Raw genomic sequence first — 26,443 nt, forward strand, 5'->3', positions numbered from 1 at the left:
ATGTGTAATTACAAATATATTTAAACCCATGACATAAAAGTTAGAATGGCTTAAAATTTACATTAAATTATACATTAAAGCATTACTTTAACTATATTTCAAAGACAATAGACGTAAATATGAAACAACATATAAAGATGCACTTAGTGAGTCAAAAGTTCAGCTAACTGCATTTAATATAAATTTGAACTACAAAACTTTTTCATTTTTTTAAACATGCAATTAAGTGTCCGAATACATCACATTCAGTTCACACTTGAGTAAAATCTTTTAAAGTATATTTTAATAATTAGCATTACAAATTTTTTTGACAATAAAAAAGTAATAAATAAATAGCTGAAAACCATACTGACAAAAATATGTAGGATAAAACACTTTCTATTCTTTTGAACTTACATTCAGAGTCCAAACTCATGAGAAGCAATAATCACCAGATCTACATAAACCTGAAGATAAGTTTCAGAAAAGCATTTGCTCTCAGTGCTACTGTTAAACATTCATGATTATAGCTTAGAAAACAGCAGTAAAGAACACAAATACAAACACTTTAAACCTTCACACAACAGATTCTTTACCCAATTCTTTGAGGTGAAAAAGCATAAAGAAATCTTCTCTGAACTTACCATCATAGCTCGCCTCTAAAAGTCCAAACTGATCCAGAACCTTAACAAAGACAACAACCACAACCAGGACCGCGATCATCTCAAGTCCCTCAAAGTTCATCATGCTGACGGGGTCAGGTCATGCTGTGACCGCTGAACACGCTGGACACAGAGATCAGCCGTCAGCATCATTCAAAGCCTCTGCATCTTCCCACTGAGAACAGATGAGAGGAGAGCCGAGGGGGCGGAGAGCCAAATTTAAGATGAGAAAAAATAAAAACACGGCAGAAGGAGGGACCTGGACGGAAATCAATGAATCATGACAATAAAAGAAAACAGGAGGGAAAATGGCAAATGAAAAATACAGACATGGAGGAAAATACGGAGAGAAGCAAAGCCTGATCCTAAGCTCTTAAAGCAGGTGAAATCTCTCTGAAACATCAGTCTCCAGTTTTCGTGCTCCTGCAGACAGACTGCGTGCTGCAGATAACACCTGACTGCATGTAGTGATGTGTTACCGCCGGCCCGTGAAACTCGTCTTCACACATAAACAGCATGTGTCCATCAGAGGAAACACCTCAAGGCTCTGCCACATACACCATATGTTGCCAAGGAAACAGGTTTTTGGAGCAAAGCATGAAAAAAGAACCCAACAGGACACAATGACTGAAAAAAAAAAAAATTCAGTATTATATTACATATTCCAGTTTTCTTTTTTGTGGTATTTTTTGTCATGTTTCATATGTGCTATTTTTATTTTTTTTTAAGTATTACTGTTAAGAGTTTATTTTTATTTCAGTTGTAGTTACATTTTAATTATCATTATTTCTTTTTTTACAGATAGGAATTTTGCACATTAAATGAAAATTAGAACTGGGATAAGTTTAAGTTCTTCATCTAATATTCATATATAATTATTACAGCTTTATTTCAATTACCAAAGTATTTTATTAGTTTTAGTTATTGAAACAAACAAGGCAGGAGAACGGAAGGAAGACTAAACTAAAACATCATACATGTCACAGTTCGCCTCCTCCCGAAACATGCGTGGGAGGGTGGGGTTGGTTCAGGAGACAGGCGTGGAGCAGGCAATGGGAAATAGGCATAGCTCATAGGGTGGAGTAGATGGAGGGAGGAGCCTGGAGCAGGAGGAGCCAGGTGGGGATCCAGAGGCCAGTCAGGATAGCGGCCCAAGGTGGAGTCGAGGGCAGGAGAAGCCATGGTGGAGATAGGGCCGACAACACCAGGGGGCCAACTGAGGGAGATGACGCCAGTGGAGTAGGAGCCCATGATGGAGCAGAGCAGCCACAGAGCCAGGGTGAAACTGAGGATCCGGAGGGCCAAGGCAGAGCAGAAGGATAGAGCAACTGAGCGACTGAGGATGGAGGCGGAGAAGGAGGGAACGAGGAGCCTGACAGAGCCAGAGGGTCGGAGTGACGAGGATAAGCCAGAGGAGTGGAGTCCCGAGGTAGCGGATGGTTGACAGCTGACCAAGGTGGAGCCGGAGGGAGCTCTTGGGATGACAGGACCTACGGGTGCTACAGTAGGAGCCAAGGCCGATGGGTTGAAGGACTGAGACAGAGTACAGGACTCAAAAGCTGGAAGCAGAGACAGGGGATCCTCACGCCAATGCGGAGCTGGAGACTGGAAGTCCCGAGGTGGATCAGAGCACCCAGATGGCGCTGACTGAGGGTGAGCTGCGGGACTGACTGGCACCAGCGGAGATGGAGCTGAGGAACTGGTTGGTTTAAGAGGAGGTGGGAGAGGGAGGCTGGGAGGGAACACAGGAGGACTTGAGCTTGGCAGAACCAGCGGGGAGACAGGAAAAATGGGAATTACCTCCCAGAACCAGTCTATTAAGTCCATTTGAAAAATGTACATTAGTTCCTCTATATAATTCCCAGAAACCAAATGCAGCTCACCCTCAGTCGCAGGAGTGTGGGCAGGGCTTTCCTCCAAAACCCTCAATTTCCACCAGTATTCCCATGACGCATGGTGTTGCCGGGTCACATACCTGGTCAATTTGCACTCTCGAGTCCTAGCTCCAGGGCAATGATTGGCTCTGTCACTTTAAATGGCTCTGACTCTTAAATTGTGGCAGGCTTGGGCTCTGTGGCTGCAGTGGGTTCTGGCATTTGCTCCAGCTGAAGCTGTTGAACCATACTTTCAATGTATGAACATCTGTTTTGTGACTGTTTTTTATATTGCAGTTGCAATAAATTCTTCTTCCTGTTATTCATTACTGCAATTCATTTTCCAGCACATGGTTTAAATGGGCGCCGATTCTTAAATGCTGAATTTTGTCAAACATTTTTTGGCAAAGCTTATATACAGCATGTTTTGTTTTCTTAATATCATCATTCATCAATCTGATTACTGAGGAGATGCCGAGCGTCTGATTACCATATGGCCTTTTCAAAGCTACAAAATGTTTCTATTGTCTAGACTTTACTGCCTAACTTTGCAGGTATCCCTTATCCATGTGAATGATTTGAGCAAGCGGCTCTCGAGGGAAAGTGATCGTTGTGAATGGCTGCTTTTTTCCTCCTAATCACATTATTGTGGAGGATTTGATTAGAACAAGAGGCCTTTTGATTTGTCTGCTAATGAAGGTGTATTGTTTCAATTAAATTAAGCTTGCTGCCTTGCACATAATTGCCAGAAATGGCAAGGTCACAGTGTCAGTAAACTGTGATTTATTCATCTTTTCTCTTTTGCTCAGCAAGTCCAGGACTAAGGGCTTAAACAGCTCAAATGCCAAATATTTCCATTTTTAACAAAGAACCCAACAAACCACAGCACTGGAGGTCATTTTAAAGTCACGCCATCTTGTGGTTGACCATCCTGTGTGGTTTAAATGTTTATGAAGGTACTGAGCACCGATCTCCAACCACAAACCCTGGAACCCTCCACCTCTATTACGAACATCATGAGAGAAAATTATAGAAACTTACTAATCATAAACATATTATAATCATCACATGTCTATTCAAGCGCACTACAGACTAACTTTTAATATTTACAGGACTCATGAAAAGTTCATGAAGTTAAATAATAATAATATTTTTTTATGTACGTTTTTCTAGTTTTAATCTGCTTGAAAATATTTCATCATCAAGAAATTGCTCTTTTGAAGAGTAAAAACTGTTTGCAGGCTTCTTTTGAATCAGCTATTTCCAGTGTTGTTAAAACAACTTTAGGAAAAAGCATTTTTGTTAATTGAAATGAAACTGAAATACAATAATGTATGAAAAACTTGAACTTAAAGTATTAAAATGACTAAAACTGGAATTCAAATAAATTAAAGTGAAATCTAAAAAAACATATCACATACTAAAACTTAAATCAAAATGAAAATAAAAATATAAAATGCAAAGCTAATTCAAAAGCTTAATAAATACTATAAATTATACTATATAAGGAAAAGGCATTTTTGTTGGAATAACAAAATGTACATTTTATATGAAAAACTGACTGTTATAAAATAAGATGAATTATTAAAATTACTAAAACAAAACTGGAACTAAAATAAATTAAAGCTTAAATAAATTATAATAAAAAAACTACTAAAAATTACAAAAACATAACATAATTACTAAAACTTAAAACAAAAATTACAAAATTCAAATCAATATAAAAAGCTAGTTCAAAATACTAATAAATACTATAAACGACTCTATCGCCAATGAATCACTTAAACCACTTCAAAAATCAGTTTGAATCAAAAGGTCATGAAAATTTAGTGCTCAGAAAAGTGGGAAATGTTCTTAAGAACTAAAACTAGAGTTTAATAAGCTTTGACACACTATGAAGACTTTTCAATTTGAAACATTTTCACTCATATAATTTCCAACATAGCCAATCATGTGCAGCGAAAAGCACAAGCTGAGATTACAGATTAGCACAACCAGCTTCTGATTGCTCCACGAGCGGCCGATGCACTTAATTACTCCTCCTATTGTGCTCAAGCATGTTACATGTGCATGCATGAAAGATCACACGCAGCGCTGTTCCATCTTCTTCAGATGGCTTTATGATCTCGTGAAATACACATCTACAAACCAAGACATTTACATTGCCTCGTATAGGAACACCGAAAACAAAGGGATCCATACATAAGCACGGAGACAGAGGTGTCTTCATGCACACAATATGCCCATGTGTGAATCTTTTATTCACACTCCCCTTTCACTTTACACAGGTGAGAGAGAAAGAAACCTGTGTTCCAGACGCACACAGACACACACACAGGCTGTCCTGTCTGAGTGATTACTTTAGCGAGCCGCACAAATGCTGCCATCAGTGCTGTGAGCTATATTTAGAAAGAGCTCAGCTGCTACAAATAAAACGGTAACAGATAGGACTCTAATGGCAGCAGCCGCAAGCAACTACACAGAGGTCATTGCTATGAACAGCACATGATTACGTTTTTTGCAAGTTTCCATCATAAAAAATGCAAGGCTGAAGATTGACGAATGATTGTAAATGTCAGCAGAAGCACACAAAGTCAATGAAACGTTTGGCTGGATCAGTCCATTTAGAGATAATTCTCTTTCTCTCTCTCTCTCTCTCTTTCTCTCTCTCTCTCTCTCTCTCTCTATATATATATATATATATATATATATATGTGTATGTGTGTGTGTGTGTGTAAGCTACAGTATGCATGAAAATGACATGATATTCCCACTTCAACCAGTAAACATTGAACGACAGATAATCAGAAATGAACTTATAGCCTATTATAGTTAATCACTTTGCCCTCTCAAGAAACATTATGTTGATTGACTTCTTAAGTGAAAATAAATTAAACTGTAGGCTAAGCTAACAAATCTCTGATTGTTGACTGTTCTTTTCACCTTTCTGTTCTGCGCCCCTTACCCTCCTCTATTCATTTTGGTCATGTGTCTGTGTATATGACAGTAATGTGGATGAGCTGTTGGTATGATAATAAAATGCATTTTGAACTTGTTTAAAATACTAAACAAAATTGAGTACATTTTTTCTTTCATTGTTCTAAAAAATAAGCGTTTGATTATTTATAACATTTTATAGATTTTCATAGAATGATTTAGACCCCCAACTTATGCGGCATCCTTGTGCACAGTGTTTAGGCTCTGTGGCCCTTAATCAGCTTAGCATTGGATTCTTAACACTTGATGATTGTGCCTGCAACCAGAAAGCCTGCTGGCTGTGGAAATTAATATCGTCAATAATCCAATAATATAGACCATTAGGGAAAACATTATTTTGTTTATTATTATTATTATTATTATTATTTAAATTTTTAAATAATAATTTATTATTATTTACTTACATGCAGGAACTCGGAAATGTGACATACAACCCGAATTCCGGAAAAGTTGGGACGTTTTTTAAATTTTAATAAAATGAAAACTAAAGGAATTTGAAATCACATGAGCCAATATTTTATTCACAATAGAACATAGATAACGTAGCAAATGTTTAAACTGAGAAATTTTACACTTTTATCCACTTAATTAGCTCATTTAAAATTTAATGCCTGCTACAGGTCTCAAAAAAGTTGGCACGGGGGCAACAAATGGCTAAAAAAGCAAGCAGTTTTGAAAAGATTCAGCTGGGAGAACATCTAGTGATTAATTAAGTTAATTGATATCAGGTCTGTAACATGATGTAACTCAAGGCATGTATTGAGTAAAAAAGCACTTTTTATTTTGTATTGTTCACTTGTGTTGCCTTATTTAAATTATTGTGTTGAAGTATGGGGTAACACCTACAAAACCACCTTACAAACATTAAGTACATTACAAAAAAGAGCTATTAGAATAGTAAACAAGGTAGGTTATCTTGAGCATACTAATTTACTATATTTAAAATTGCACACTTTGAAGTTTAAAGATCTCGTTAAACTTAAGACTGCTCAATTAATCTATAAAGCAATAAATAAACAGTTGCCTAAAAACATACAACAGTTATTTACAGATAGGGTTGGGGGTTATAACTTGAGAGGGGATTTAAATTTGAGTCAACATAGGACTCGGACAAAACTCAAAAGTATGTGTGTTTCGATTTGTGGGGTGCTTCTGTGGAATGGTCTGAGCAGTTCAATCAAACAAAGTGTTAATATGTTGCAATTTAGAAAAAGGTACAAAAGTTTTATGCTTGAAAAGTATAGAAATGGAGAGGGTGAATGATAATTCATTATGGTGGGAAAGAATGCTTGATAATGGTTTTTGTATATGCTTTTTTCTTCATCTTAATATTAAGATAACGCTTTATTTAATTTAGTATTTTTTTAGTTGTATTATTTAAAATGTTATGTTAATTTTTCTTGTTAGATTGTGAATTGGTTTGGGTAGTTACTGGGGTTAGTTTTTGATAAGCCTAGGGCTTCTAACTATCCCTTTTCGAACAGGTTGATTATTATATTATTATGTTATACATGTTTGTTTATTTATATGGATATTTCTTATGAATTGCTGTCATTTTTATTTTTTATTTTTTTATGAATTGTTCGAAATAAAGATTAATTCAATTCAATTCAATGATTAGCTATAAAAGCTTTGTCTTAGAGAAGCAGAGTCTCTCAGAAGTAAAGATGGGCAGAGGCTCTCCAATCTGTGTAAGACTGCGTAAAAAAATTGTGGAAAACTTTAAAAACAATGTTCCTCAACGTCAAATTGCGAAGGCTTTGCAAATCTCATCATCTACAGTGCATAACATCATCAAAAGATTCAGAGAAACTGGAGAAATCTCTGTGCGTAAGGGACAAGGCCGGAGACCTTTATTGGATGCCTGTGGTCTTCGGGCTCTCAGACGACACTGCATCACTCATCGGCATGATTGTGTCAATGACATTACTAAATGGGCCCAGGAATACTTTCAGAAACCACTGTCGGTAAACACAATCCGCCGTGCCATCAGCAGATGCCAACTAAAGCTCTATCATGCAAAAAGGAAGCCATATGTGAACATGGTCCAGAAGCGCCGTCGTGTCCTGTGGGCCAAGGCTCATTTAAAATGGACTATTTCAAAGTGGAATAGTGTTTTATGGTCAGACGAGTCCAAATTTGACATTCTTGTTGGAAATCACGGACGCCGTGTCCTCCGGGCTAAAGAGGAGGGAGACCTTCCAGCATGTTATCAGCGTTCAGTTCAAAAGCCAGCATCTCTGATGGTATGGGGGTGCATAAGTGCATACGGTATGGGCAGCTTGCATGTTTTGGAAGGCTCTGTGAATGCTGAAAGGTATATAAAGGTTTTAGAGCAACATATGCTTCCCTCCAAACAACGTCTATTTCAGGGAAGGCCTTGTTTATTTCAGCAGGACAATGCAAAACCACATACTGCAGCTATAACAACAGCATGGCTTCGTCGTAGAAGAGTCCGGGTGCTAACCTGGCCTGCCTGCAGTCCAGATCTTTCACCTATAGAGAACATTTGGCGCATCATTAAACGAAAAATACGTCAAAGACGACCACAAACTCTTCAGCAACTGGAAATCTATATAAGGCAAGAATGGGACCAAATTCCAACAGCAAAACTCCAGCAACTCATAGCCTCAATGCCCAGACGTCTTCAAACTGTTTTGAAAAGAAAAGGAGATGCTACACCATGATAAACATGCCCCGTCCCAATTTTGAGACCTGTAGCAGAAATCACAATTGAAATGAGCTCATTTTGTGCATAAAATTGTACACTTTCTCAGTTTAAACATTTGCTATGTTATCTATGTTCTATTGTGAATAAAATATTGGCTCATGTGATTTGAAAGTCTTTTAGTTTTCATTTTATTAAAATGTAAAAAACGACCCAACTTTTCCGGAATTCGGGTTGTACACTGGGAATGTTTCAAACGAGAGACAGATATGAATAAAACTGAATGAAAAGTGATCTTTAGATCAGAATTATTCAAATATAAGGAATGTATGCATCTCATATGTGATTGATTATTTTGCGATGTATATACCTGTGCGTTGTACACCACAGCTTTTAAATGGATTCAGAAGATTTAGAGTAACAGGACTTTGCTGCCCTCGAGTGACTAAAACAGGGAAAAGCAACTTAGTTTGATACCATGTCAGTTCAGCAAACACAGCAGCTCCGTATCAGTCACTGAAAAACATTCAGCTCTGGAAAGATTACACGTCTTATACAGAAGAGTACCTGATTTCTGTCTTAATTTGTACTCAGCATTCTCCTTTTGTTTTCGAAAGACTCTCAGGCATTCAGTGATGTAAAAAAACTTAATCCAGCACACAAGCGACAACAACCAGGGCTGCGTTTCCCAAAAGCACCATAAGCCTAAATTGACCGCATTGGTTTCAACGGGTCTGCAATGTACAGTACTTAAGCATACAATGCTTTTGGGAAATGCAGCTCAGGTGTGATGTGGTCTGCTACAGTAAGTGCTCTACTTGCCTTGTTTTCCACCTGCCATTTCTGTACATTTTAAGAAAGCATGAATAAAGTATTCAGACTCAATGTGTGTGTGTGTGTGTGTGTGTGTGAGTGAGAGAGAGAGAGAGAGAGAGAGAGAGAGAGAGAGAGAGAGAGAAAATACATTACTTTTAAGATCCAAAAGTAGCCCTATGCTATGAAATTAGCTGAGTCTGTAGAGCTAGGTGTCCTCAATCTTATTGTATTTCTCAGATTATTTATAGCAATTATGAAGCTTGAAATGTCTTTTTTTAAAACGAAAATATTCAAACCAAAATAAATGGGCTACTCTCTGATGATGTAAACCATATGAAATGTGCATTTCTCTCCAGCGTTCATGGCGAGTCTGCATTGTCAACTTCATCTTTGCAGCGACACAGAAAACACCAGTTTATTACTAAACAATAAAATGACTCCTTGCATATTTTCGAACCAGCAGGCCATTCTGGGTTGAGCGAGACCCCACGGAATGAGCGAGCGGATCGGGATATTCAGAAATGTGCTCTCCGCTCACGAGCTCTGATCGGAACAAACCCGAGCCTCAATGTCTGCTGACCTTGCAGAGAAACATACAAATAGATATAGCCAGACTAGACTATTTTAGTACAAATTAATGGCTCACTGACGATTTTTTTATAAATCTTGACAAAATTATAATATATTAAGGTTTGTTGTTGTTGTTTTTTTTTTTGCCTAGTTTTGTCTACGTTCCTATGGCCCAATGACGCTACGATGAGCATTTACTGCTTTTTAAAAATGCGGTTCAGGAAGCGGGTCGGGTAAATTAATTTTTATTTTTTTGTGGTCCGAGTTGTGGGCGGGTTAGTTGAAAACGTTGGTCGGGTGCGGGTTATTAATACATTGACCCGCGCATCAATGGTGCGAGTGGATAGATTCGCGCTCGCGCATTATTTTAATGTGCTTTTGTGTTACAATAATGCGCTCTCGTTGCTGCTTCTGAACCGCGTACACATAACTTACTGTATACGCACTGCAGATGGAGTACGTGTGACCCTTGGGCAATAAATATATTGGGCAAAACATATAACACATGAGGCACCGCTACAGTGAGCTTTATGACCAATGCATGGCAAAAAAAAATATCCCTGACCACGATTTTATTTTATTTTTTAATTTTTTTCCATATGTCTAGACATTTTGTTTGACATCTTTACTTAGTGATTATTTTGACTTATGTCTGTTCTAGAGGCATTTGACAAAGCTCTCATTGGTTTTCTTTTGGAAATATGTTTAAAACTTACACTGAATGCATTTATGACTGTAAAGCATGTCTGTTTTTGTCAAAATCGTGATTAAAATCGAAATCACAAAATTTATCAAAAAATCGTGATAGGTTTTTTTGTCCATATCGCACAGCCCTAATCTGTATGAAGAATTTCATTCAATTTCAGGTTTCAGCACAGAAAGTGCACTTGTTAAAATTACAAATGACCTGCTTCTTGCGTCAGATCAAGGCTGCATCTCACTGCTAGTTTTACTTGATCTTAGTGCTGCGTTCGACACCATAGATCATGACATACTAATAGATTGATTACAAAACTATACAGGTATTCAAGGGCAGACTCTAAGATGGTTTAGATCCTACCTGTCTGATCGCTACCGTTTTGTTTATTTAAATGGGGAGTCATCTCATTTATCACCAGTAAAGTATGGAGTGCTACAAGGATCTGTCCTAGGTCCCTTTCTGTTTTCAATATACATGTTGCCCCTTGGTAATATTATTAGAAAATACGGAATTAGCTTCCACTGTAATGCTGATGAAACTCAGCTATATATCTCAACTAGACCAGATGAAACTTCTAAATTATCTAAGCTAACAGAGTGTGTTAAAAATTTTAAAGATTGGATGACCAATAATTTTCTCCTATTAAATTCGGATAAGACAGAGATATTAATTATTGGACCAAAAAACAGTACACAGAATCTTGTAGATTACAATTTGCAACTAGACGGATGTACTGTTACTTCCTCAACAGTCAAAATTTGGGTGTCATATTAGACAGCAACTTGTCTTTTGAAAATCGTATTTCCCATATTACAAAAACTGCATTCTTCCATCTTAGAAACATTGCCAAGCTACGAAACATGTTACCTGTTTCTGATGCAGAAAAGCTAGTTCATACATTCATGACCTCTAGACTGGACTATTATAATGCACTTCTAGGTGGTTGTCCTGCATCTTCAATAAACAAGCTACAGGTAGTCCAAAATGCAGCAGCTAAAGTCCTTACCAGGTCAAGAAAATATGTTCATATTACCCCAATTTTACAGTCTCTGCACTGGCTACCTATTAAGTTCCGTATCAGTTACAAATTATCATTACTTACCTATAAGGCCCTAAATGGTTTAGCTCCTGCATCCCTTACTAGCCTTCTTCCACGTTACAATCCATCACGCTCCCTAAGGTCACAAAACGCTGGACTTTTGGTAGTTCCTAGGATAGCAAAGTCCACTAAAGGAGGTAGAGCTTTTTCACATTTGGCTCCCAAACTCTGGAATAGCCTTCCTAATAATGTTTGGGGTTCAGACACTCTCTCTCTGTTTAAATCTAGATTAAAAACGCATCTTTTTCGCCAAGCATTTGAATAATGTATCTCTTAAATTGTGACTGCAGTTGTATCTGATCAAATGCACATTCTTATTCTTTAGCTTGGGTTAAACTAATTAATTTTACTTTGTTGGATCAGCAGCTATGCTAATGACGTCTCAATTTGTTTCTCTGTTGTGCCACGGGATTTACATCACGTGGTAACTAGGATTTACACAAGCTCCAGTCTGGATCCAGAACACCTGAGAAGAGATGATGCTGACCCCTCAGAGGACCACAGATGATTCTAACCCTGAATCAACAAACAGAACTAAAAATATTGCTACAAGTGTGATTGCATTATATAATAATTGCTGTTAATAATGTTCATCATCTGGCTGACTACGTCTTGTATTAATTTTTCTGAAAAACCCTGTCATACGTGCACAAACTGACAGTCACCACTTATAAGCTACTACTAAATATTGTAGAAACGTAATTTTCTGTAAAGTTGCTTTGTAATGATTTGTACTGTAAAAAGCGCTATACAAATAAACTTGAATTGAATAAGTATTTATAAGAAGTACTGTATAAGGTCTGAAATAGTGTAAAGTTTCCTGCGAGGGATAGATTTAGGGTAAAGTGACAGAAAATACAGTTTATACAGTATAAAAATCATTACCTACCATAAGGATACTAGTGTGCGTGTGTGTTTGTGTAATTCCTAGAAATAAGCTTCGAAATTAAAGATTTATATTAAGCTCTTTCCCACTATAGTGTCATTATATCTGGTCTTTCTCTCATTGTATTTTGTCTTAAGTATGTAAAAATATCTTGCCTAAAAATTTAAATGTTAATATTTTTCATATAAAATTATTTTTTTTTCTAGTTTTAAGGTAGGTTTTAAACAATTTTTACCATTTATTAGTATTTATAAGTTGCACTTAAATATGGGAGGCTGTATGCTATCAGTCATTGCTTATGTTTATTATGAACGATTGTTTTGAAAAATAGGATGAGTGTAAAATTTGTAAGGATAGAAGGACCTGGAATGTGCCTGAGAAATAATTTGAAAACATCACATGGGAAAGTTCCAGTCTCCAGAGTGCAGTTTACAGTTTCAGAGATATTACAAATGAACAGAGCATGATTTCTCTGAAGAAACTTGGGAATTTGATCTGGAGAGCAAATGTGACGCTTTGCTACGTATCCATAGACATAACATGGATCTCCTAACTCTACTGTAGTTACTTTTCAACATATTTTATAGTTTAAAAAATATTAAATAGTTTAAAAGGGCATTTTGGCTTATTTAAATACAGGCTGTTGGCACGCAGGTATCACTATACATCAGTATGTGCAACAACAGGTCAGTGTATATACTGTAGTTATACATACAAGAATGAACTGATCAAAGTCTTAGTGTATTACAGGTCAAATGTTTTTTCTTTTGTTGAACTTAACTTTGTTACTAGTTTTTTTATTTTTTTATTATTTCCCCAAAAGCTACAACACCTTACCTTAGCATGCAGCTACACAAGCGTAACTAAGCCTCTCTATAGGTACATGATCGGACACTTTAGCGAGATCACAGTCGTAAATCCAGAGCCAAACCTGTCATTTATATAGGCCTCTCAATGAACTCTATGAAGAGCCATGGTTAATTCTGAAATGAAATGCATGTGAAAGTCACATGGGAAAGAAGTGAATTAACACAGGCTTTCAACCAAAGAACTCAAAGGGCTTTTGTCTGTAAGCACAACCCAATTTAAATGCTAATTTAACTGTTTCTTTAAACCACCACATTCTTAGACTGCTTTTTTAACATTTGGTAGTGTTAAGTTAAATAAAGCCATTTACCTTTAGAGTTTTACAAGCTAGACAAAAAAATGTGAAAGTTCATGACGAGGAACCGAGTAGAATATGGTTCCATTAACAGTTCTCACATATACATTCCACAGATTAAAGTGTTCCTAGCATTAATATTCATCTCAAATCATCAGCTGTTCAGAGCGGACCGCGACGCAGAATCAACTGGGAAATCGCGCGGCGGCGGGACATGCATTTACATCAATGCACAGTGGTGTACAGATGTAACTGTGTTAAAGAAGATGTGCTGCTTAAATCTCTAAACACTCTTCATTAACTGCAAGCCGTTCTATTCACCGCGGGAGTTTCACTCATTCATTCTGGCGAGTGTTTACATTCCTCCACAAGCGCACGTAAGTCTGGCTTTACAGAAACTCGTTGATCAGATCACAGAGACAGAACAACAACACCCGGACTCCATTTTAATCATTCTTGGGGACTTTAATAAAGCCAATCTCTCCTGTGAACTGCCAAAATACAGACAGCACATCACATGTCCCACAAGAGACAGTAATATATTGGATCACTGTTACACAACAATAAAGGATGCATTTCACTCTGTTCCACGAGCAGCTTTGGGACGTTCTGATCACCTTCTGGTTTATCTTATACCGACCTACAGGCAGAAACTAAAATCAGCTAAACCTGTATTAAGGACTGTAAAAAGATGGGACTTATGAAGCAGAGAAGGATTTACAATCTTGTTTTGACCTCACTGACTTATTGGATGAACTGGATGAACTCACAGAGACTGTAACGTCATATATCAGTTTCCGTGAGGATATATGCATTCCTACCAAGACTCAACTAAATTACAACAATGACAAACCGTGGTTCACTGCAAAACTCAGACAGCTCCATCAGGCCAAAGAAGATGCTTACGTGAAGGGGGACAATGTCCTGTATAAACAGGCTAAATACACACTGGAAAAGGAGATCAAAGTGGCAAAGAGGAATTATTTTATATAAAAATAAGGACTCAGTTCACTTCGAACAACTACGCATCAGTATGGAAAGTTCTAAAGGAGATCACCAATTACAAGACACCACCCCCCAGCACTGTGGAGAATAAACGACTGGCAGACGATCTGAACAAGTTTTACTGCAGGTTTGAAAGAACACCCATCACCTGCCCTGAACGCTTCTCCAAAAAACCGTTCACACAATTCACAACTCCTGCAACCCACCCTGAATGCCTCTCCAAACAACCGTTCACACCATTCACAACTCCCGACACCCGCCCTGAACACCTCTCCAAACAACAGGCCTCACCATTCACACCTCCTGCATCCCCCCTCTCCCCCACACCTGCAATACAGATAAGCAAGGATGCGGTGCGCCAGGTCTTCCGGAAGCAGAAAAGAAAAAAAGCACCAGGCCCAGATTGTGTTACACCAGCCTGTCTGAAATCCTGTGCTGACCAGCTGGCCCCCATCTACACATATATCTTCAACAGATTGCTGGAGCTGTGCAAAGTCGCTTCATGCTTCAAACGCTCTACCATCATCCCCATCCCGAAGAAATCCAAAATTACAGGACTAAATGACTACAGGCCTGTGGCTCTAACATCTGTGGTCATGAAGTCATTTGAAAAACTGGTGCTGGCCCACCTGAAGGACATCACTGGACCCTTGCTGGAACCTCTTCAGTTTGCCTACAGAGCAAACAGGTCTGTGGACGATGCAGTAAACATCGGACTGCATTATGTTCTGCAACACCTAGGTAGACTGGGGAGTTATGTGAGGATCCTGTTTGTGGACTTAAGCTCAGCATTTAACATGATCATCCCAAACCTCCTCCTGCCCAAACTAACTCAGCTCTCCGTGCCCACCTCCATCTGTCAGTGGATCAACAGCTTCCTGACAGACAGGCAGCAGCTAGTGAGGCTGAGAAAATACACATCCTGCACCCGTACAATCAGCACCGGAGCTCCCCAGGGCTGTGTTCTCTCCCCACTGCTCTTCTCCCTGTACACTAATGACTGCACATCTAAGGACCCTTCTGTCAAGCTCCTGAAGTTTGCAGATGACACCACACTCATCGGCCTCATTCAGGACGGTGACGAGTCTGCTTACAGACAGGAGGTTAAAGAGCTGGCTGTCTGGTGCAGTCTCAACAACCTGGAGCTTAACACGCTCAAAACAGTGGAGATGACTGTGGACTTCAGGAGAAACCCCCCTGCACTCCCCGCACTCACCATCATGAACAGCACTGTGACTGCAGTGGAGTCATTCAGGTTCCTGGGCACCACTATCTCTCAGGACCTGAAGTGGGACATTGACATTGACTCCATTGTGAAAAAGGCCCAGCAGAGGTTGTACTTCCTTCGCCAGCTGAGGAAGTTTAACCTGACACAGGAGCTGCTGAAACAGTTCTACTCCACAATCATTGAATCCATCCTCTGCACTTCAGTAACTGTCTGGTTCAGCTCAGCTTCTAAATCGGACCTCAGAAGACTACAGAGGGTAGTCCGGACTGCTGAGCGAATCATCGGTTCAACTCTCCCATCTATTCAAGAACTGTACTTATCCAGAGTGAACAAAATGGCTGGCAAAATCACTCTGGACCCCTCACATCCAGCACACTCCCTCTTTGAACTGTTGCCATCTGGTCGACGCTACAGAGCACTGAGCACCAGAACGACCAGACACAGGAACAGTTTCTTCCCTCAGGCAATCCATCTTATGAACAGCTGATAACAACTGTGGAACACACTACATTATTTATATTTATATACACATACACTTATTTATCTAACACACATACTTAGTGTACACTTAAATCTTTTGCACATAATATACCTTTACATACATAAATGCTCATTGTAATATACCTGCCATACATTGTCTATTTGTATATTGTCATTCCTTACCTACCTATTTGTATTTTTTTGTATATTTTATTCCTTATTGTTTTTTTTTGGTTCTGTCTCATTCTGATTCTGATTCTTATTCTATGTCCAAAAGGCCAAAAAAGACATCGCAGAGGACAGAGGACACTGACAACACGCCGACAGACAAGACAGAGAAGGTTACTTCTGGTATAAAACAAAATCTCAGCTTTCAAATTTAGACATTTTTAAGAAATTCAAACAATAAATGCTGTTTTGCGGCTCTTTAATGTGCCCTGGCAGATTTTTTAGGTCACAAGACTGTGACAACGTGCATCTTTGACCCTCTTTCACTGTACAACATTATACCACCATTTAGGAGCCATGATCACAGAAATCTCCACAATTGTTTTACGATGCCAATCTTTCATCTGGGACAGCTGAAATCATGCAGTGTCTTATGGGCTTGTTATTTTAAGTGAATCAGAAATGCTGAATCAATTATAGCTGTTTGCCAATTAATCTGACTCACTTACTGAACTGCAATGCTGTGCTACTGATGCTTTGTCACAGCATGTTGTAGTTAAAGTAATGAACAAGATCAGTGTTGTATGCTAACTAAATCTAAACCTAAAACTATTTATTTTGACAATAAATAAATAAAATAAAATATTAAATAAAATAAAACAGACATTTTTATTTAAGTCTTAAAATGACTAAAACTGAAAATAAATTAAAACTATATTGAAATAAATAAAATAAAAACTAAAAATTACAAAACACAAAGGTAAAATTAAAACAGAAAATATACAAATAAAAGTTCATTAAAATAAAAAACAATGATAAAAATGCTTTAATAGTAAATAAAAAATTATTTTGTACATTTGTTGTTTTGTTTTAATTTTATTTTTGAAATTATCCTAGAATTTCTCTCATTCTTATCCATGTAAAGCTGATCATTTGTATAAACTGTGACAAACAATGTATTATACTTTTTTTTGAGGTTACCATTTCTGTGTTTCTGGGTAGCTCATCCACTGTACTGCTCCACATAACCGTACATACAGCGTGTGAAATAACTTTTCATTGTGTGTGATCTTGTTGCAACGCGCAGCAGTTTAACATTCAGCGTGGAAGACAAATTGTGTGTCACTGCAAACTTGTCACATCATGCCTGGTTAGGACATGGAGTAAGACTTTCTCCTCTGTTGTTAAATTAAAGCAACACCTGTTCAGTATGACCAATGATTTTTTAATGGTCTGCACCTGTCAAAACCTCAGACCTTTGTGAAGAAATTAAGCTAATGGAATAAAACTTTCCCAGTACAAAAAAAAAAAAAAAAAAAAGGATGATTTTTTGCTGTCATTGTATTAAATGAATACCAAGTTTGTGTACGCTTGCATAGCATTTTTAGGTACTTTAAAGAATACCATAGTTTTCTGATGGCACATTTTTAGTCCACTTTGTTAGTGTCATAGAGTGGGAATGATAAAGAATTGAACTATTCTGATTATTTCTAATGATTCCAGTTCCTTAATGTTCCATTTAGTAATTAGAAGGAAATTAACGCTGCAAAGACAAAAGAGCTAAATAAAACAGAAAAACAAAGCACAGAACAAACAAACAAATATAATGGAAAAACAACACACACACACACACACACACACACACAACTTAATTCAAAACAGAAAAAAACACACAATTTCATTTTGAGACATTATTCAATATGTCTTCTTTTGTGTTTTGCAGAAGAAGGACAGTCATACAGGTTTGGAACGACATGAAGGGGAATAAATAATGAGATAATTTTTTTATTTTTGGCTGAACTCTCTCTTTCAGTATTGTCTTGATGGATTGGGTGTGCTTCTTTTCCACTGATCATCATGGCTTGCAAACCATTAAATTTGACTGATGGCTGCATAACTCTGCGTGAATATAGAGAGTCATGTACTGTATAGCTCCTAGTGACAGCTGCTCTCCTGGCGGTGGGCACAGAGTCGTGTTCCTTCTGTTTGCCCTGTTTTTAAGTGTAAACACCAGAAGGGCCAGGACTGAAGTGGAGCCAGAAGCACATCGCACTCACTCCCCTGCAGACAACTAGAAAAACAAAATCAATTAGCAAACACACTGAGAGAACAGCTAGTGTCTCCTGACGATGCTAAGACAGGATCCTTCTGCCATATGCCAACGCACACAAACATACCAGTGCTCCTGAAACCTGGGTTTGGTGTATGGATGAAGTAGGACTGTGTGCTCTTGGTGCACTTCAAAAGCACAAGTACATTTGCCCTGATGTACAGGGACGGATGCTTTTGTCAGAGCGGCACTGGTTAAATAGAAGCTCTTTTGACGGCGGACTGATAGGCTGCTAAATGAATGGCAAGCATTAGAGTGATGCTACAGTGGCTGGAAAGCCTTCTGCTCAGTGTTTCAGAAAGCAATCAAGCACAATCATCAAAGCCCTCTGGATGCACACTTATGCCGAGGACTATCTGACATACTCCTCACAAGTGGACACATACGTACACACTCGACACACGCTCTTCTCTTCATGTTCATGAGTCATACAAGCGCACACACAACAGCCTTTCTGAAACACAATAGACTGAAATATTACAACTTTGCTCTAGAAAATGTCACAGGGGAACACTGACGTATTATTTAAAAAAATGGTGAAATGAATAGTCGAAAAAGAAAATAATAAGGATATTTCATCACTCGTTTGGACTCAAAAAATCAGTTTGAATCAATTACACAACAATTAAATTTATAGGCATTCAAGGTTTCAGAAAAGCATGGGGGAAGTTAATTTAACGCTGCTCTATACTAGATAATGGAACTGTTTCTTCTGATTTTAAATGGTCAAGCAGAGTTTCAAGAGTGTCTAATAAATCACAGTGATGCCATAACAAAGATTTGATTATTACACCACAGGAACATCAGTACAGGAGAAAGTTGCCAGTCACAGGCAGCATTTTTGGATAGTTTTCACCAAAATCCATGGCCACTAGAATGTTTTATATATTGCATGAGAAAGAGCAGAGACACTGCTTTTGAAAAACAACAACAACAAAAAACTGGTTTACTCTATATTCATGCATTATTGTATTTATTTATTTGATCAACATTTGAAAGTGGGTAGGTTTCATAAAAAAAAAAAAAAAAAAAAAATCAACATTTTGAAGAAAAAAATAGAAAAACATAAGCTGAGAAAATAGCATTTAGTGTCTGAGATTCTGGATCATATTCAGACCAATAATCAAAACAGATGGCTTCCATCAACACCCAAAAGCTTACACAGTCCTATCCCACTTCCTTGATAGACATTTAACTTGGTAACATCAGGCAGTTTTGAATTTATATGCTGTTTAATTTTTGATGATTGCATTATTTTTGAATATTTTGAATATGCATCTTCTTACATATGCAATCACTTGTTTCTGCCTCTTCTTCACCTATGTTTGATCCAGACACTGAGTACTCATTCAGAAGATGTGTAATATAGCACCAAAACAGTGAAACACAGAATGCCGGAATATTCTGTCAGTGGCGGGGAAAGAGTTAATACTGTAAGGTGTAGTTGGAGCATCTACCACAAGGGTCAAAACTTTCTGACACTTAATTGCATGTTAATTGTAATTCAATTAATTAAATGTAATTAAATTACACATTTTATTAAATGCAATAATATGAACTTTAGAGTGCTTTTTCCTTAAGTATGTTTGATATGTAATTTCATAATTCTATTGTCTCTGAAATATGATTAAAGTGTAAGGATAAATGTACTGACAAGTATTTATGGTAAACTATGGTAAAAAAAACAACAACAACGATTTTTAAATTGTACTTTACAGTAAAACTTGCAAACTTTAAATTTGACATTATTACAAAGTGCACTTTTTAAAGCATACTCAAGTTTAAGAACCACAGTACACTTTATACTGCATTATTTATTATTTAGTATACTTTAAGTGCACTTAAATTGCCTTTTATTTCATTGATATTATATCATCTTTTATATATACTTTTAAGAGTACATTACAAATACACATTTAAAACAATCAAGAGTACGTCTTTTTCACAAGCGCATAATTTATATCTAAACTCTTTCATATTTATCATTTGTGAAGTACCTTTGAGGTATACTGTATGTGTCTCTTTAGATCCACTATCTTTGCAGTGTAAAGATAATGTCATGGTACCATGTCTAAAAACATGGTAATACTGTGGTACCCTTAGTGTAATAAATCATCCAGCATTCTCCTCTAGCATCCGAATGTCTCCACAATAACAAGCAACACACAGTTCAAACACACTTGGTTCAAACACACCGCTGAGCTCCCCGTGTGGGAATCTGGGTTCCTCTGATTTCTGCTTACAATGCATAAAAACTGTCTTCTTTATGATATATTGCCTAGGAGAAGGACCAAGGCTGCCCATTCATTTTATTCCCAACCAAGCCATCTGAATGAGACACTAAATATAACTTTTTGTATAGATATAGCTGTTGCAAAGTTCCTAAAGCTGGACAGAAGAGAACTTGCTTATATAAGCAGTGGTCTCCTTTGAAAACAATAATCATCATTTAATGCAGTAACTACACTGTGTTTTGTTCAGTAACATACATTTTCATCACAACTATAGGTTAAACTATAGATATTTTCCTGTCGAGACTTGTGTTAAAATCTGTATTTCTATGAGGAGAATGAGCGGAAAAGTTAATCCGAATGTCATCTTTCCAATCTGCAAACTATGCAGCAAAAGAACATGCCGGGTTTCAAAGTTGAAGCGGATAATCAGGACCGCATTACAGAATTGTATCTGGACATCCAAATAATTAAATTAAATTAAATTAAATTAAATTAAATTAAATTAAATTAAATTAAATTAAATTAAATTAAATTAAATTAAATTAAATTAAATTAAATTAAATTAAATGCGGTGATTTATTTTACACTGAAAGAAATGTGTAAAAACAATTTTCACTTTTGCTAGTAAATTTCAGATATAATTAATTACAATTACAAAGTATATATTATAATTACAAAGAATCTACAATTAACAAATTTAATTCAGCATGGATTTTTAGAAAGAATAAAATAGTATCTTCGTGCAATTGTATTCTAATAATCTTCAAAAAATCTTTTTAGTTCTGAATGTCATTACACTTCATTTTTTATTATTTCCATTGCTAAGGAGCAATAAAGCATTTTATCTTAGGTCCACACTTAATTCACAAAAATAAAATGGTGGTGAAACAATTTTCAACCAGAAACTGATTTTAGAAAATACCCCCTCATTTTAAAACATAATCTAATAATCTTTTCTTTATTTACAACTTTGAATAATCAGTTTTTTTTCTTTTACATTGTACAGTATTGAGTAAAAACTATCCTGACTAAAACCAGCAATTGCTCGACTCACCAAGAAAAAAAATGAGTACAGTGAGTCACAACAATATGAAAATGTTTTACACCGATGTATTGTCTTTCTCTCTCTCTATGATGATGAAATGTTACACATAAACCAGGACTGCTTTAAAAGCCACATGCAGTCTCAGGTTAGAGATATTAAACACTTCATGTGTAAAGTGCAATATAAATAAAATGTATTATTATTATTAAACAAAACCAGAGCTCTGCCTCATTAAATCAGTCTCAATAGCAGGGATGCAGTGAATAAACTAATCAGGACAGAGTACGTTTTGTAAACTTTGCTGGGATAGCAGCTATTTTTCCCCCCATTTTCAAATTTAAGTAATGCATGTAATGTAATCCACATTATGCAAATGTACGAATGTCTAACCTTAATCATCACAGGCATGAACCAGATATGAGAGAGCAACAGACAGCCTCAGATTACAAAACAATAAAAGACTAAGAGACAAAATCACAGCTTCCATAAAGAGTTCCTATAAAATCAGACACCACATCACTAATGGTCCATTCACTAAGTTAATACTGGGGAGCGTTTGTCCTCATCCCTTAGAGACTGAAGTTTGAAGGTGCTTTTCGAAAAACGAAAGAATATTAATTAATTTATTTATTTTTGTAAGAAAAAAAAATATAAAAAATAGTATATATTTTCAAGAAAATTCCATTTGAGTCTTTCTTATTGAAATTGTTTGATTTAATGTGCTATTTGCCATTTTTTTGAGAAATTTACAAGCAATTTCTGATTCAAGATTTTTTTTTTTTTTGTTTCTTGTAAACTGCAGAAATCTTCAGTAATTGTGATTTGATCATTTACAACCTCTCTTTCCCGCAAGGAATAATCTGTACAGTATTTCTTGGTAAAAGCCCCTTGTACAGCATTTCTGAGAAACTCTCCCTTTGGAGATCTTTGGCCACACACAAAAAAAGCACAAAACCATGAATCATCGTGCTGTGCCGGTGTACTTGTTTCTCAAGGCGAAAAACAAAACAAAAAAAATAAAGACACCCAAGAAGAAGATGTACATCTTTACTAGCAATTTCCAAGTGAAAACTGTTTCTAAATCTAAGTTACTTTAGTTTAGGAGCCCATTTTCACTATTAACTAGTTACTTAGTAGCATGCACTATTATATATTATATATATTAATATTATATTATCTAGCATATTGACTGTTTAATAATAGTTATAAAGCACATATTAGTGTCTTTTTCTGCATGATTATATTCTAGATCCCTTAATCCACCCAATAGCTAAACTTATAGCTAACCATTAAGTATAATACTATATTAAATAATAGTATCAGCATAATAAACTGAGTAAAACGTTTATTTAAAAACTTGATAAGATCTTGTCTTATAATTTGGTAATAACTGAACAGCAGCAGCACTCGAGCTGCATGAGCTCCACAAGTGTGAGTAAAACCCGGTGATCATGTTCTCATCTAAAAAAATCTGAATCATCAGTACTTCTTATTCATTATAGAATTTCTATGTTTTACATATTTAAAATCCTTAAAACTCTCTTAATTTCCAGGTTTAAACACTATTTGGAATCCCTAGACTTCTGGACTGCACTTTACAGTATATCTATATGTTTAATTAAACAAGTACAAAGAGCATGCAATGCACCACATACTATCCTCTACTGTAGTCTTTACAGCATCTCTGACTCACATAATGAAAGTGCTCTTTACTGCCTACCTGTCCTTTTTCTCCTTTGTTTGGTTTGCAGAGAAAATATCACCATCAAAGCGCCCATGTTGCCCTCTCGCCCTCTATCTCAGTGCTTCGCAAGCGGTTCTCCTGGAACAACTGTGGCTCTCCTCAAGTGCAGTTTGAGTCCTACTTTATTCTTCACTCGCAGAAATGAAGATCTCAAGGATGTCACCAGCTGTCTCAACAGTTTTGATTCTGATATCAACCAATGCCTCCCAGCTGCTCCACTTTGGCACAGTTGAAGAGCAGTTTAAGTAAGCTCCCTGCGTTCTCGTCGTACGCTCAGCTGCCGTGCACCCACTCTTTCAACAGATACTTCTTCACAGGAAACGAGGAAGAGGCGGGAGGGAGCAGCGAGAAGAGGAGGAGGGGAAAAGGGCAGTGTGAAGTGATCACTGTTGCTGCCCGAGAATGGCCGAGCGGTGTTTGTCGACTCCGACTTCTGTTCGCTGGCTGCTTTTAATTCAAGTGCACCAATTACGCCAGAGCTGGCGCTCATTAAAATGCCAGAGATTAATGCATAATAATACGTATACTTCAAACCAGCAGTTTTCAACTGCGAACACGCTTAATTTAAACCGATACTTCTCCTGTGAGAAATGCAAAAAAGCTCTTTTAAAGTACTGGTGTGGTGACTAGAAAATTAGTGGGCTGCTGCAGAAATGAAGAGACTTCTCTGGAAAAACATATTAATGGTGTTTTTTGGAGATTGCGGTATGTAAACAACAATTTGATCTTAATCAGACAGGCGTACTGGCATGGTAATTGCTATCCTGCAATCGCAAGAGTTGTAATTTAAGAGCGGTGTGCATCTGAGAGTCCACTTAATCATGACTCTGGGAGGAGGCAGTGACACATGGGGTTTTCTCAGAAAGTATCACCCTGTGAAGTTAATGCTGACTTCCATGGAGGATGGAAAGAAAGGCTCTTGAGCGTCAAGAAAATGCATGGGGAATATGTTTTTCTGCTGGAAAGTCTCTCTTCTTAAAGTTACTGATTAGCAAAAGCAGGCAGAAGTGATTGCCAATGAATGTGTGGGTGTGCAAATTGCAAACGTAAAGAGCCTTTCCTTGAGACACGGTTCAAGCTGTTTCATACTCATTCTTGCAGTTGACAGATGACAGCTAATTTCTGACAAAAGGAAATGTGTTAAGTACATTTGAATCGCTCAAACATTACTAATTTCCTTTTCTGTAAAGTACTTTGACATTTCATATCCACTGAGATATGTTTTCTTGGTGCTTCTCAACTGGTTTTGCTTTAGGGTACTGAATGAGACTTTTACATTGAACATCAAGTGGTGACCAAACCAGTACAGTTTTAATTTTTTTTAAAGAATACACATAAAAATAATAATAAAATAATGGTTATTAAGATTATTGTGTTTATTAAGCATATCGTAAAAAATAATTAAATAAACAAGCAAAAATAAATTAATAAAAATGTATTATTGTAAAACAAAAATAATAAATTGCATATAAACTTAAACATTTATTTATTGATGTATTTATTGGAGATATATAGGTAAAAAAAATATTTTGTATATTTTATTTATATGTTTTTTTACATGAACTGCACAGGGCCCGGTTCCCCAAAACGTTCTTATCGCTAAGTAGTTCTTAACCCATTCCATAACCTCTCTCTTAACCTTATGGCACGATTCCCGACATGTTCGTACACTAAGTATAACTTCTGTTAGTCACACTTTCGTAAGGTTCGTCTGGATCATTCATAAACTCTCTCTTAGCGTTGTTTGAGCTCAATACGCTAGTCTTTAGAAATCAGCGCAGCGCAGCACAAGTCAAACTGTTGACAATGTTGTGGCTCAACAATGATTTTATGTTATGGACATTTTAAGACCCATAATAAATTATGTTCGCAATGGATACAGGCCTATTTATGAAGTTGACTTTATGTGGTATCAGAACTAATATGGTGGTAATTAGTCTATAGACTTTTTCGTAATGTAATTAAAGCGAATTGGCAATCACTTTTGATAATTAAAATCTGGCAAACAATTTGGCTCTAAATGGCTAAGATCTATAAATGGTTAAGCATGGTGGTGTCCAGTAAGCGACCAACTATGGCAGCGATCCAACGTGTCCTTGTATTGAATCAAAGACAGCGCCGGACGTGGAGCCGTTTAGTCCATGTCAATTTTTTTATTCGGCAAAGCTTAAGCCCTTTTGAAGTTTTGCCTGACGTGGCTATATTAAAAAAAAAAATCACCTCCCAAGACAACTCATTATGGACCTGCTGGACCTTCTCAGACTTGCGCTTGCCAGGCTAACGCGGCGGAATAATGCTTTAAGCCCTGAAGTCCAGCTGCTTGCAGCGCTACGGTTTTTTTTTTTTTTTGTTACAGAGAGCTTCATCGAGGTCGTGGGAGAGGGCTACGGCCAAATCAAGACCTCGGTGTGGAGGTGCGTCCACACTGTCACCAACGCCCTTCTGCGCCATGCCGGGGATTACATCCTGATGGATGGCACACTCATCCCTCTCGCCAATTCATCAGTGATTGATCAGGCGTAGGCTACTTATCGCGAAAGGGATACGCAGCCATAAACGTGCAGGTTATAGTGGACCATAGGGCTTGCCAATCAATTCTGATTGTAAAGTACCTTACCATTAATATACAAGTGGCACAACAGGATAAGAAGGGTGGAAGATTAGCGAGGGATACCCGGTTCGTCTAACCATCACAACATATCGTGTGAACATATTACTGACCATTTGATAATTTAATTTAGAGTCTATATTCTACTGATAACTTAAACTATGTTAAAATAAATGTTACTGTAATAATTTGAGGAATGTTTCATTTGCATAGAACGAGTTGTCTTTCTTAACGCTGTATTGCACCTTCGCGTGAAGTGGAAAATCGATTCCTGAGCAATCGATGACAACTAATTCAGCACCCTCAGTTTGGACAGCGCTCTTGTAACGTCGGACGTAAGAGGCAGCGTGCTAAGAAGCTTCCTAAGGGACACTTCGGGGAACATAAACAACTTTGGTAAGAAATATC

General features: G+C 37.1%; 1 protein-coding gene across 5 annotated transcripts in view; it reads right to left on the reverse strand.

Annotated features, from left to right (window-relative positions):
* The window catches only part of kcnip4a (potassium voltage-gated channel interacting protein 4a), a 207,706-nt gene that overhangs the window by 73,474 nt on the left and 107,789 nt on the right, over positions 1-26,443 (reverse strand). The window contains exon 1 of one of the 5 annotated variants that reach the window (XM_059538777.1): positions 23,404-23,749. The exons of the other annotated variants lie outside the window; for them this stretch is intronic. Within the exon in view, the coding sequence (XP_059394760.1) occupies positions 23,404-23,461 (58 nt within the window). The 5' untranslated portion in view covers positions 23,462-23,749. Of the gene's footprint in view, positions 1-23,403; positions 23,750-26,443 lie in introns of those variants that run through there. 5 annotated transcript variants of the gene reach the window in all.

Source organism: Carassius carassius, chromosome 3 (assembly GCF_963082965.1).
Source record: "Carassius carassius chromosome 3, fCarCar2.1, whole genome shotgun sequence".
NCBI lineage: Eukaryota > Metazoa > Chordata > Actinopteri > Cypriniformes > Cyprinidae > Carassius > Carassius carassius.